The sequence below is a fragment of the Durio zibethinus genome, chromosome 18 (genome assembly GCF_047325235.1).
Source record: "Durio zibethinus cultivar Kanyao isolate XHJ-2024 chromosome 18, ASM4732523v1, whole genome shotgun sequence".
Taxonomy (NCBI): Eukaryota; Viridiplantae; Streptophyta; class Magnoliopsida; order Malvales; family Malvaceae; genus Durio; species Durio zibethinus.
The window spans coordinates 19,083,647-19,097,065 of record NC_143179.1 but is presented as its reverse complement, the minus strand read 5'-3'; the positions used below and the strand labels follow the sequence as shown (position 1 = coordinate 19,097,065).

The window sequence follows — 13,419 nt, the reverse complement described above, 5'->3', positions numbered from 1 at the left end:
AGTTTTTAACAAAAAAAAAAGTCTAAGCTCAAAAATAAAAAAAGATTGTATGTTTAAAAATTAAAAATTGATTATTGATATTTCATTTTTACAATTTGTTAATAAAAACTAAAAATTGCTCATAAAAAAAAATTAAAAAGAAAATAATGGGTGGAGACACGTGACTTGCACATGCATCCGTTTAAACCTTTTATTATATCACAGCCAAAACAAAACCCTACTTCCATGGTTGGCTGCTTCGTTCCTCTTTAAAGAAATCCTCAGCTGCCGAACCCCGAAAACACCAAGTAAAAAAATCAACAAAAATGGTGGCCGGCAAGAAAACGGTGAATACTCCTTATTCTCTTTTATTTGTTGACCTGTTTTTATACTCCTAAAAAATTGAAATCACTTTTTTTTTTTTTTTTTTGGGATTTAACAGAAGAAGACCCATGAAAGCATCAACAACAGGCTGGCTCTCGTTATGAAGAGTGGAAAATACACTCTTGGTTACAAAACCGTGCTTAAGTCTCTCAGGACCTCCAAAGGTTCTTCAATTTTCGCATTTTTTGTTTTTGGGTCTAATTTCATTTTCTTTTTTATTTGTGTTGCTCTTATATTTTAAAGATAATTTTTTTAATTAATCAAATTTGGGTTTTGTTGATATTTGATAGGGAAGCTGATTATTATTTCGAACAACTGTCCACCGCTTAGGAAATCTGAGATTGAGTACTATGCCATGCTTTGTAAAGTTGGGGTTCATCATTATAATGGAAGTAAGTATTTATTTTTCGTGTTGCTTTTAAAGGCCTTTCCTTTATTTTTTGAATGTTTGTATTCTGGGTTTGCGGTACTGTAGATTCTATTTTGAGTGTAATGTCTTGCGTTTCTGCTAATTTGAGCTTGTCAATAATTTATGTGATTGTTTACTTTGTTCAACTTTGCGTGGGGTCAAATTGTTGAATGGGTTTCGAAGAATTTGGTATATCTCAGCTTATTAGTGGACATGACAATTTTAGACATGATACAAAAAAAAAAAAAGAAATTGATACAATTTAAATTTTTTACGAAAGCCATATATAGGATTGGCAAAAACAAAAATTCTTTTTGGTATTTGGCATGTTGAAATGAATTGTGATACAGTAATTTTTGTGTTTTAATGTACAAAACAGACAAAACGAATTGCCAAGTCTACTCATTAGTTACTGAATAAATACTAATAGAGATAAAAAAGGGTTAGTATCTTGCTCATTCTTCACTTGTTACCTCTCATTGTGAATACAATTTGATGAATTTGGACTTAATTTTTTCTTTGGGGGTTTGCGCCTTATGAGATTATGATTTTGTTTAATATTTTCTTTTTTCTTTGGGTGTTTGCGCCTTATGAGATTATGATTTTGTTTAATATTTTCTGTCAGATAGACAGGTTTTCTGTCAAATGCCTGACTCTTGCATTATTCTTGTTTGCTATCTATAATTCCTTTATGATATAATCCTCATGATGGAGGATTGAGTTGAATGATTCCCTTGTTGATACTCCTCTTATCTGCACATGGTGATTATCTATTTAGCTTAATGGGAGCTTGTCTATGTTCATTTTGGGTAAACTATGATTCAGAATAGGCAATTTGCTGTTTTTTCGCTGACAAATATGTCGGTTGATCGTAGGTTTTGTTTTCTAGTTTTCTCCCAGTTATTTGTCAAATGTCCTGAAGCTAATCTCTCTTTAATTCTCCAGACAATAACGATCTGGGAACTGCTTGCGGGAAGTACTTCCGGGTCTCCTGCTTGAGTATCATCGATCCAGGTAACCCCATATTTAAATTCTGTTGAATGCTGCTCTCTTCAATTTGATCATTGCAGATTACCAACTAATCCTTTCTCTTCTCTGCAGGTGATTCCGACATCATCAAGTCTCTACCCGGTGATAACTGAGTTGATCAAAGTTTAGCTTCTCTCATTTGACAGCCGAATGATTTTTCTTGCCCTTTGTTTAAGAATGCTTACTGGATGATTCTTAATGTCAAGTTGTGAATGCTCTTGCCAAAATTTGCAACTTAAATGCCAGTTGTTGTTTGGTTAATGAAGAAGATTCTGGGTTTTCATTACACTGTTGAATGATTGAAATTTATGGTGCATGTAATGAAAGACAATTTGGGTTTGGCTCATTCGTTAAGCTTGAGAAATGAGTAAGTAACAATGATAAATGAGAATGTTAGAGAAGGAAAATTGAGTAAAATGATAAATTTCACCAGCATGTAGTTCTATAAATAAAAAATAATTTGTTTTTATAATTGAGTAGATGAAAAATTAGGAAAATAATCTGATTTTATGCATTTCCAACTCTTTCCATGTAACGTCGTTTTTCTACTTTCTGTATACAAAAAAATTATATAACGTAAGACCATTCCGGGAAAATTATGTTCGATTGTTAAAAATGAAGTAAAAAAGAAAAATTGATGGATAATTGTAAATAAATTTGATAATTTTAAATATGAAAAAAATAAAAAAATAGATATCAAGTAATATGATATAATAAATTTAAATTTTATTGTGTGAATTTGATTATTTAGTTAAGCACATTAGTTGTTTATTCAGTGTTGTAATAATTTATTAATTGCTTAAGTGCTGTATTAGTTAATTATTCGTTACTTGAATTTAAAAAAAAAATTTGCATAAAATTTGATAAAAATAAAAATTATGTTGGATATTTAATATAATTATACTATAATACTTTTTGTAGCCCATTTTTCTTCGTGTTTTTGCGCCAAATTGGCTCGAAATTTACAGTCTTTCACTCGACCGCTGCTCAAAGCTAAGCTAAAAAGCCTAAAGCCACTCTTTCTCTCGCTTTTCAAAGGCCTCTCCTTTCTTTTTGAAACGTACTTATTCGTTCCATTCTTTGAAAAGAAAAACGGTTTTAGGGTTTCTTTCTCTATTTGTCCGTTTTCTTGTAACTGATGCGCTTCTGATTCAACCCGTCGTCTTTTCGTTCTAAATTATCTTTCTCTTTTAGGATTTATGTGACATGCAGGCCATTGATTCTTCACGCTGTTCAAATCCCTTCATTCTCTGCATTTCTTTAATTTGGAAAATACCTTTCTTCGCTTTCCCAGTTGACTCTTTTTGTTCCATTTCAGCTTCAGGGTTTAAACATCCAAGTTTCCTTCAATTTGCTTAATTTATTAGGGTTTTTATTGTTTCTTTTTCAAATTTCACTTCAGAGGGACAAAAACCAAAAAAAAAAAACAGAAGTTTTTCTTTTCTAATTTGGGCAGTGGTTTTGGGTTTTGGTAGGTGTGGGATGAATAGTATATTCAGTGAACAGATACTTGCCGATAAGCTATCCAAGCTCAACAGCACTCAACAGTGTATTGAAAGTATCCTTTTCGTTCTTTCTCTCCATTTTTCCCTAAAATTATTGTTTGTTTCATTAACTGCTTTAAGTCTTTGTATTAGCTGAGGAGAAGAGAAGTAAAATGTAATGATTTCTCTGTTCTATGCTTGCTTGCATTGTTTTTCAGTGTGTATTCGTCTTGTTTGATGCATTTCAATGTCAAAGACAGGATATTTCATCGGAATGCCATTTAATTTTTTGTTGAAAGTAATGGTGATCCTAAGTCTGGTTGAGGTTGCTTTTAATGTTAATTAGCCAGCTACTTCAATTTTAGCTATATAAATCTTGTAATTTCCTCTCTTTAGTTGATTGATTGGGAATTGAAGCTAACTTTTAAAAACTAAGGATAGTTGGTTATACTTATTGTATCTGATATCTCGATTTATTTGTCTTTTCCCAACATTCTCAATTCTGATTCATAATGCATTGTTTAATTGTAACAACTGGTAATATAATCATAAATTGATGTGGTTTCTGAAAAAATTGTAAAAGTGCAGCAATTGGATGATTTGGATATCTAAGGTGCTCTATCTCCTAGATTTTTAATAGGTCTATCTTTCGACTTGTTAAATTACTCATAATGACATCCCTAAAACAAAATATGGTGGCATTAACCAGTCGATGCAGAAAGCAGGGAGCAAAAAGCAATGTTACCAATTTGCTATAAAAACTGTGGGTTAAATTTAAAAGAGTAAAATCTTTCTTGTTAAATTTAGCTTGGATTTATTTGACTTTGAACTGCATGACGATATTCATTGAACACAATGATTTTGTTGTTCTGACATTCCATATGAGCGTGGATTTCAATTTTGATGTAGCTTTAATCGTTTACTGCAAAATTTACTTTTCATTTGTCTAATCATCTTTTGGGCTGCATCATTGTGGTAGTGCATTGATCTTGCATTTCATATGGTATTCTACCTTGACCCATTCTATATAGCGTTGTCACATTGGTGTATATTTCACCGGAGCAAGGCAGAACTGGTTGTTGCAACATGGGATAAACAGTTTCACAGCTCACAGATGGTTCAGAAAGTCCCCCTCTTATACCTTGCCAATGATATTCTACAGAACAGCAAACGTAAAGGAAATGAATTTGTTAATGAGTTCTGGAAAGTCCTCCCAGCAGCCCTGAAAGACCTTCTTGAGAAGGGCGATGATCGTGGGAAGAATGTGGTTTCTAGATTGGTAATTTTTCTTTTTGGAGCTTTTAAGTTTTAAGGAATACAAAAGGCTTGTCATCTGAACAACATAAGTTTAGTTTAGTTTTATAATGACATTGATACTTTGTTATTGACTGAGGTTTGTGGTGTTTGTCTCATACTATCTATTATTTCATAATATTTATAATTTACCACTGACATTTTAATATGTATGCTTGGATTATGGATTAATGTTGGAGATAGCTTCAAAAAATTATGGTTGTTCTACTTGTTTGTTAGGCATGCATGTATGATGCTAATAGGTTCTGGCAGCCAATTCTGCTATAGTATCATGTTATTTTCTTATAAATAGTGACGTAAACTGTTATAGTTATACTTTTCAATACAAATTGTTAGGTAGGTATATGGGAAGAACGGAGAGTCTTTGGGTCCCGAGCACGAAGCCTAAAAGATGTTATGCTTGGTGAAGAAATGCCTCCACCATTGGAATTAAGCAAAAAACGTCCACGCTCTACCTCTGTCAGAATTGTGAAGCGAGACTCAAGATCCATTAAAACGGTTAGATTGAGGGTCTTGCTTCTTTTTTTTTTCTTGTATCCAAAAGTTTCATCTTGTTTTGATTATAAATGTTTTGCTTGCATGGTTTATTTCAAATCATTCACATTTCTTACTTTTCTAATATGATAAAAAGCAATTCTTACTGTTATCTTATTGCTTCTCACGCCAGAAGTTGTCAATTGGGGGCACTGCTGAAAAAATAGTTTCCGCATTTCATTTGGTGCTTAGTGAACAGCCAAATGAGGATGAAGAGATGAGCAAGTGCAAGTCAGCAGTTCATCATGTGAGGAAGATGGAAAAAGATGTGGATAGTGCTTGTGCAGTTGGTAATCTTTACTCTGTTGACCTGCGTAGTGCTCTTGGTTATGTTTTCTTCTAAGAGATATTTAATGTTCATGATGGATTCCTAAAAGGTGTTATCCTATAAATTCTCTTTACACTGTAGCAAAAGATCCAAAGCGAAAAACTTTGTCCCAAGAACTCGAAGATGAAGAAAATCTTCTGAAAGAGAGCATTGAGAAACTCAAGTCAATTGAAGCAAGTAGAGCAGCACTTGTATCGCAGTTAAAAGAAGCTCTTCACGAACAGGTACCTTCATACTCCACAGGTATTCTTTCTATGTTAAAATCTTTCAATTTATTTGCAATAACAGACTGTTTATAATGCATTATCTTGCTTTCTGAAATTCTTTTCAGGAATCTGAGTTGGAGAATATTCGAACGCAGATTCAGGTATATATTCTGATAATTCTATTATGTATTCCTCTGTTTTGCTGATTTGCGGATGCAATGTGAAAGATGGGCATGTATTCAATCCTATTTAACACTTTATATCTTCAGTTCTTCTGATGAATGCTGATTTCGTATCAGTTTCTGGATGATGTTTGCTTCTAGCTTTCAGATGCTACACCTTTGGCCTCTGAGAACTAGTTGAAACTTCTGTCACGATTTGGAACTAAGAAGTCCATTAAGTTTGGGGAAACTTGAAACCGGAAGTTAGGAGTATATGCTTGCATTGGAACTTTTTTATTTTCCTTGACTGTTATAGTAAATTTGATTATGGTAATGTGTTTTGGGGCAAGTTCAATGCTTCACATTTGGTTTTAATAGGAAAAAAAAATGCTGCTTTTCTATGGATGAAGTCCTCTGAAATGTATTTCAGCTGTGAATCATTTCAGCTAGTTTATATGATGTTTAGCAATTATGAAGCATACTTAAAAAGGATGTTAGATATTGTAATCTTCTAGATGAGTAGACAATTTGATATGTTTGCATTGGGAGTTGAAGTGTCAAAGTTTTGGTCCATATTTTCTGGGCACGAGTTTATTATAGTTGCTGCTAATCACAAAATCTTTCCTTGTATATGCTAATGTTCTAAATAGTTGTTCTCTACACGTTTTAACATATATCTAAAATCAATGTTAGGTAGCACAAGCACAGACGGAGGAAGCCTGTAACATGCGGAAGCAGCTCAGTGATGAAGATTATGTGTCAACATCATCTGCTTCAACAAACCTGCCAATTGATGCCAATTCAAAAGCTGGAGAAACACCTAAGAGGACTGCTGCAGCCATTGCAGCTGAGGTTGCAGACAAGCTTGCAGCTTCTAGCTCCTCTCAAATGATCATGCACTCTGTTCTGTCTACATTTGCTGCTGAAGAAGCAAAAAATGCGGTTCTAAGAAAGGCGTCCACACAGTCAAACTCCCTCACATCTGTACCTGTCAATTCTGCCACTGATGGAATTTCAAAATCAGAGAAGTCGATGCCAGTTGCAGATGCTAATGTTTTCATACCAGCACAAGCACTTCCTGCTCCAATAAACCATTCTTATCAATCAGTTTTAGTGCCTCAACAAGCCATGCAAAGCCAAACCACAACCTCTCAAGCTCAATATCAAATGCTTCCTAGCATCCCCTCACAACAGTTTTTGCAGCCATCAAGGGGAACACTGACTCCATACCATAGTTATGGTGGTATGCCACCATTGCCAACTGGAACACCACCACCACCTTCCTATATGGTTAGTCCAATGGTACCTTTGACTCCACAACCGTTGCCAATAAATCAGCAGCAGCCAATTCCATCAGCTCAGCAAACGGCCCCTTTGACTCAGCAGCAACTGCTGCCCTTAACTCAGCAGCCACCTGTGCCTCCTAGTTTCTGGCCTCTTCAACCGCCAGGAGTGGTGTACTATGGTCATCCGCCTCATTCATAGTAAATATTACAATCTTTTAGATTAGGCAGATGAAAATTTTGAAATTTTGTTTGTGAGATTGGAATTGTCGAGGTAATCACTTGTATAAGTCTCAGAAAAATCATACTAATGGTTCCAAGGAGCAACTAGTGAACAGGCAAGAAATAGCAATATCTTTTCTGCAGAGTTGAATTTGAATCTTTCTACATTATTTCTTCTCTACCCAGGGTTTGACTGTCATCTATTATTTGCAAGAATTACCAATTCCTTGGTACAGTTGTTGGGGCCTCCATTTTCTCACAAAGAAAATGTTGTATGATAAAGCCAGAAAAGTGTTGAAAAATAATCCCTGAAAGGTGCCATTAAGTCTTGAGGTTAAAATGCCATGTTACTGTGACATCAAACATCTCAGCAAGAAAAACCAATAACTACATCGCAATTATGACAGGCTGGAGAACTCAACCTTTCAATCTTTAATAAAAATTGGCAAATGGCACATAATTCCCATAATTGTGTTGTCATGGCCAGATGAGAACCAAGCTAGGCCCTTCGGGATTGATGGTTAATTGGTTACCGTTAGTCCTTCGTAGCCAATGAGAAAAATCATAGTAGCAGTGTCTGTCAAAGGTTGGAAATAATTATGAAATTGGCAAACTAATGCTACAGGTAATTAATATGATTGTATCAGTAAAATATTTTAATTTTAAAAATTAAAATTTGCTTTTTTACAATAAAAAAATTAACCTGTCCATAAAAAAATGAAAAAAATTGGGACTAAATCAAACATATGAGTAGATAAGGATGACATGTCGGCTTCCGTACATCCATAATTGAAAAATAATGAAAATGGTTGTATGAAGTTGCCCCTTTTTCTGTAATGATGGGCAGTGTCTTGTCTTAGCCACATTCATTTAGACCATATATTTAATTTAATGGCCTTTGAAATTAAGCTAAATTAATGGTCGTTGGAGTAATGATCTTTCTATATTGGATGTGACTTTGTTAGAGCCAAAAACAATGTCAATTACTAAATCATTATTATTCCCACTTACAGTGTTTAATAACCATAATGGCAGTTGATACAGTCGAATGCAATTACATCTTTAGGATTTTAATTGGTGGATAACAGATTTTTATATTTGATATGTTATATTCAAGAAATTGTAATTTTCCTTTTATAGGCATTATATTTTTACAAAATATGACAATGCGATTTTTCTTTTTTTTTTTTTTTTTAGGATGGAGTGAATTGTGAGAAACTAAAGCATGCAATTTTAAAAATTTGAAAAAAAAAATTAATCAATATTTTCTCATCTATATCAAATATTTGTAATATTATCTTTCAAGTAAATTAATTTCTAATAATCACATTACATTAAAATAATTACAGTAGAACACACCAAACTCATCCTAATATATTTGTTGATGGAGAACCCATAAGTACTTTATTTATTTCTTTTTCTAAAAGATGAAAAGGTTGGTGTTTCTTTATACTTTAGCCCTTTTGTGCATTTGTTTAAAAATGAAGGATGATTCTTATAATTCTTCTTTCTTCTTCCTTAAGTAAATACCTTTTGGTTTTCATAAAAAAATACATATTAATTTTACTTTCTTAATTAATCCATTTGTTGGGGATTTAACTTTCTTAACTACTCAATTCTCCTCAATTGAGCCATTGGATGGTAATTTATTTACTCTAATCCAAAAGGGGGAATGACAAAACATAATTTTCAAATAGGTATTAAATAAAAAAAAAAAAAAGTTAGGCCGCCCCATATAATTGTATTAGAGACATGTCACCACTAGAGATAAGTCATATGAACATACCATAAGTTGACAAGTAAAAACGTCCTTATCCCTCCTTCAATAAATAAATGTAATAATAATGTGCATGTATAGATAAAAGTTTATCTTTTATACACAAACAATGGAAATTTTAATTTACAAAAATAAATTAAAAATTTATTATACAACTCATTTTGTAATTATATTTTTATTTTTTATTATTATATCCTAAAACTAATTTATTGATAATTTTTATATAAATAAATGTAATAAAAAAAGGTCACCGCAACCATTTCTTATTCACTGTTAAATATTAAATATAAAAGTAATCATTCCTTTCTCAATTCCGCAGCCATCATTTTTTTTTTCTCTTTGCTCCAGCATCCGCCATGGCTGCTCTATCTGAATTCTTCTCCCACCTCTACACCATGACCATGGTCTTTTTCACTCTCGTACTACTTGAAGTTGCAATCCTTATCAGGTCCATCACCGGCGGCGTTTGTAACTCCGAAAAACGCCTCATCACAACATCGCAGTACCTGAAATTGATTGAAGAAAAGAACCCAACAATCCGTTACTCGAGAAGACCAACATCGAGGGTGGATCAGTCAAATGAATGTGCAGTGTGTTTGTCAGAGCTTGAGGAAGGTGAGAAAGTGAGGAGATTGAAATGTAAGCATATATTCCACAAGGACTGCCTGGATAGGTGGCTTCAACAATATTTGGCTACTTGCCCACTTTGCAGGACTAAAGTTTTGCCTGATGAGATTGTGGCTAACTATCACAGGCTGCAAAATCAGATAGAGTATGATGGGAGTGATGAAGAGATGATTTTCTTGTTATCTGCCTTACATGGTAATAGTTTACACAGATTGTTCTGATTTTGATACTACTAGGATTGTTGAGTTTTTAATTTTAATTCACTTGGCTGACAGAAACATATATTATTTCTCTCTTTTAGGGTAAATATATTTATGTATATATTTCTATATTAGCAATCTTGTGAAATTGAACATCTTGGCCTTCTTCAATTGCCTGTGTGTTGTGTTTTCTGGGCTAATTTGTGCCTAAGTTTCTGGTCCTCAACTAGAACAAATTCCATGGATTGGAGGATGTATAGAGAAATCTGTATTGTGCCAGAATGCCAATACCTTGTTTTGGGTATGAAAGCTTCTCAAAGTAAAATAGAAATTTGTATGTTTATTAGTAATTAGTTTTATTCCAAGAGGATAATCAACAGCAACCAGAAATGAAGCCCAGTTCTCACTTATCTTGAAACAATAGATAGAGTCTTGCTTGGTGATCTAATCTATGAATCAGCTTCATGGTTGCTACCCATGCTTAGTCACTACCAGAACCCACTCTACATAGAAGTAGGTAGGCCTGCTAAAGCCAATAGACGTTTCTTCATTACCAATACCTAAAATTTTAATCTAGAAGATTGGTAGGTGATGACAGTGGAGGTTTCTTTTTTATTTTTTTACTTTAATTTTTGCTGAATAAGGGAGTGGAGTCCTTGACACTGATAAATCAATTGTGCTAAGGTATAGACAGATTCAGAGTCAGCTCAGATATAGAATGTTGCTTAATCACTTAAACAAGAGAGTTCAATATTCCATCAACAGATCATATTACTATTTTCATTGTTGGATTTCTCCAAACTTGTTCAAAATATGTTAAAATGTAGAAATTTTGGAAATTTCTTGTTGGAAAAAGTAGAGGAAAGCAGATGTTGCCACTGGTTCTACCTAATTTATGCCAACAAGAACCGTCATGTTGGTGTTTTTCAACTTAATTAGGTGTATTCTTTCTTAAGATTGCTGTTGTGGAAAACTTTTGTATTCTCTTTGAAGTCCTTTAATTTAAAAAAAAAAAAATGGAATGATAGTAAACCTAATTGATTGAGGAGCATGAGATCATCAGTGCTCCTAGAATTAACATATTTTATGCATCATTATTCATGGATTACTTAGTGAACCGTACTTGAACATTGTTATCTTGGCCGGCCTTTCTCTAAATTTAGCTGTTAAGGTCAGTTCCAGAGGATATGTTATTTTTTTTGAAAAGGAGGATATATTATATTTATATCTATTGCTGAATGTGGATTAAGTCTCAGTTTGATCTAGGCTTTGCTAGTGAGGATGTATATAAAATTTTCTTTTGCAGCTGTGTCTATTGTCTGGTTAAAAGGAAGAGGCAGGAAAAGAATGTCCATCTTTAATTTCCTTCCTTTTGAGTAGTACAAAACTGGGTAAAGTAAAATGGGTTGATTTTGCTCATTTTTACTCTCTCTAACTTCAATTTTTTAAAGGGTCACTTTAATTTTGCTATTGCAGTTGAAAAATTTTGGATTTGAAAAAAAATTGTTTAAAATGTGATATGTAAAATTAACATATCTAAAAGTATATATATAGAATAATAAAATTTTAGAAATATTGGGATAATATAATATATTTTTATTTGAAACACATTTTTCACCATAAAAGTTAGAAAAATTTTGGATTGGAAATAATACATTTAAATAGTGATATTAGTAATTAAAATATCTAAAAAAAATATGCATAAAATAATAAAAATTTAGAAATATTAGGATAATATAATATTTTTTTTAATTTCAAACATACTTTTTCACCACAAAACATCCTTTGAAGAGATTCTTTTAGTGTTCGAAAATCAGGGTTTTAAATTGGAAATCACTTTTTTTTTTTTTGTTTAATATTGAGATTGAATCAAAAGCAGTAAAAACTACTTTCAACAATAATACAAACAATATAAAAAATATTCATTCAACTAAAATTGATCATTTTATTTATAATTTCACACTCAATCCTTTATTTTTTTATTTAATTTTCTTCATTCATATCAAATATAAAAAGTAAAATAAAATAATTTTCTTAAAAAATTTCTTTCTTTACATTGTTTCTTTTTTCGAGACCAAACAACAAATTTAATATTTGCTTATTTAGAGTTTGACTGGAAGAGATTAAAATTTAAAAATGTAAGTGCATATTCATATACATATATATATATATATATATATATATATTTATATATCATCAGATCGAAGGTTTCTGCCAATTGTACAGAGTTGGTCACAAAAAATTGCTGGCTTGAGAGCTTTGGTTTCGTTTTTTTTTTTTTTTTGTCAATATGTGCTTTTGCTGTGAGGTACTTAAGGGAACGATTTATTATCACATTAAATGGAGTAATTGACAAATAACTTCGTGATTTTTAATATCACATATGGTGAAAAACTCATTAATATCACATATGGTGACATTAAATTGCTGTGATTTTTATTAACTCTAACAAATGTTGTTAAGAAACTCGTTAGTAAAATTCTTTTATGTTTTATAATTCGAACCACGAAAGTGAGTTTATGAAGGGAATGGTGCCTGCCTGGGCACGCTGAAGAGGGTGACCTTAGGCTTTTCTTCCAAAACAATAATTAATCCATTCCTCTTTTATTTTATATACAAATTAGATACTGATTTTCTATCGTTTTTTGTAGGCTTGATTTTTATATTTTTCTCTTTATTTCTCTCTTTTATTTATATGGATTTTATGAATGATTAGTGTTAATCACCGGGCGAGTTAATATTTGTATATAAATTATTTATATTCTATAGTTTATGCTTTAACGGGTGTTCAAATCAATAATATTTATAAAATTTTAATAACCAAAATATCAAAGTAATATTGTCTCATATCTAATAAATATATAATTTTTTGTAATTTTATATTTAAGTTGATCCTTTTATTTATTACCAACTGGTTTAAAATTAGATGTTTAATATGATATTAAATTCGAGATTAATTTCTTTCTGTTGTCTTTTTTAAATTTATCACGTAATAAGTTTATTTCATATTTACTTACACATGATAAGAATTTGTTAAAGTGGTGCTATCTTACATCTAATAAATTTATAATTTCTTTTAATTTTATATTTAAGTTAAATATTTTTACTTACTACTAATTAATTTTAAGTTGTATGTTTAATACAAAATATTATTTTTCAAAATGAAATGATTAAATAAAAAATTTTAAAAAAATTAGATGACAAAAGGTTAATTTATTATTATTTTTTCCTTTCGTTTTATGTTTAATGATCTTCGTAGGCTTCTCGATACATAATTGTAAGAAACTTATCATTTGAAAACTCAAATAAAGGAAATGGTTAATTAAGATATCATATGTGATTTATTCAAAGTTACAAACTTACCAAGTATAAAAAAAAAAAAAAAATCATTCTTACTTTCACTAGAGTAACATTTAGTAAGTTTATAATTTAAAATTTAAACTTTTTTTTTTTTTTTTTACTTTCAAATTGCATTTTCTTTG

At 31.5% G+C, this 13,419-nt stretch overlaps 3 protein-coding genes across 4 annotated transcripts; all 3 read left to right on the top strand.

Annotated features, from left to right (window-relative positions):
* The first annotated feature begins 204 nt into the window (after positions 1-204).
* On the top strand, positions 205-2,147 carry LOC111299839 (large ribosomal subunit protein eL30-like). The gene is made up of 5 exons (XM_022895309.2): positions 205-326; positions 422-527; positions 654-755; positions 1,718-1,786; positions 1,874-2,147. The coding sequence occupies exons 1-5, from the start codon at positions 306-308 to the stop codon at positions 1,912-1,914; spliced, it is 339 nt and encodes a 112-aa protein (XP_022751044.2). The 5' UTR covers positions 205-305; the 3' UTR covers positions 1,915-2,147.
* Positions 2,035-7,514, top strand: LOC111299838 (uncharacterized). 2 transcript variants are annotated; one of them, XM_022895306.2, is made up of 8 exons: positions 2,035-2,168; positions 3,277-3,359; positions 4,317-4,564; positions 4,936-5,097; positions 5,267-5,423; positions 5,543-5,685; positions 5,793-5,828; positions 6,522-7,514. In XM_022895306.2, the coding sequence occupies exons 1-8, from the start codon at positions 2,110-2,112 to the stop codon at positions 7,311-7,313; spliced, it is 1,680 nt and encodes a 559-aa protein (XP_022751041.1). In that variant the 5' UTR covers positions 2,035-2,109; the 3' UTR covers positions 7,314-7,514. The 2 variants fall into 2 exon arrangements, with proteins under 2 accessions (XP_022751041.1, XP_022751043.1); XM_022895308.2 differs by lacking the exon at positions 4,936-5,097.
* A 1,877-nt stretch (positions 7,515-9,391) lies between these two features.
* On the top strand, positions 9,392-10,108 carry LOC111300664 (putative E3 ubiquitin-protein ligase XERICO). Its single transcript, XM_022896287.2, has one exon. It carries the CDS (start codon positions 9,467-9,469, stop codon positions 9,956-9,958), a length of 492 nt encoding a protein of 163 aa, XP_022752022.1. The 5' UTR covers positions 9,392-9,466; the 3' UTR covers positions 9,959-10,108.
* Positions 10,109-13,419: the final 3,311 nt, after the last annotated feature.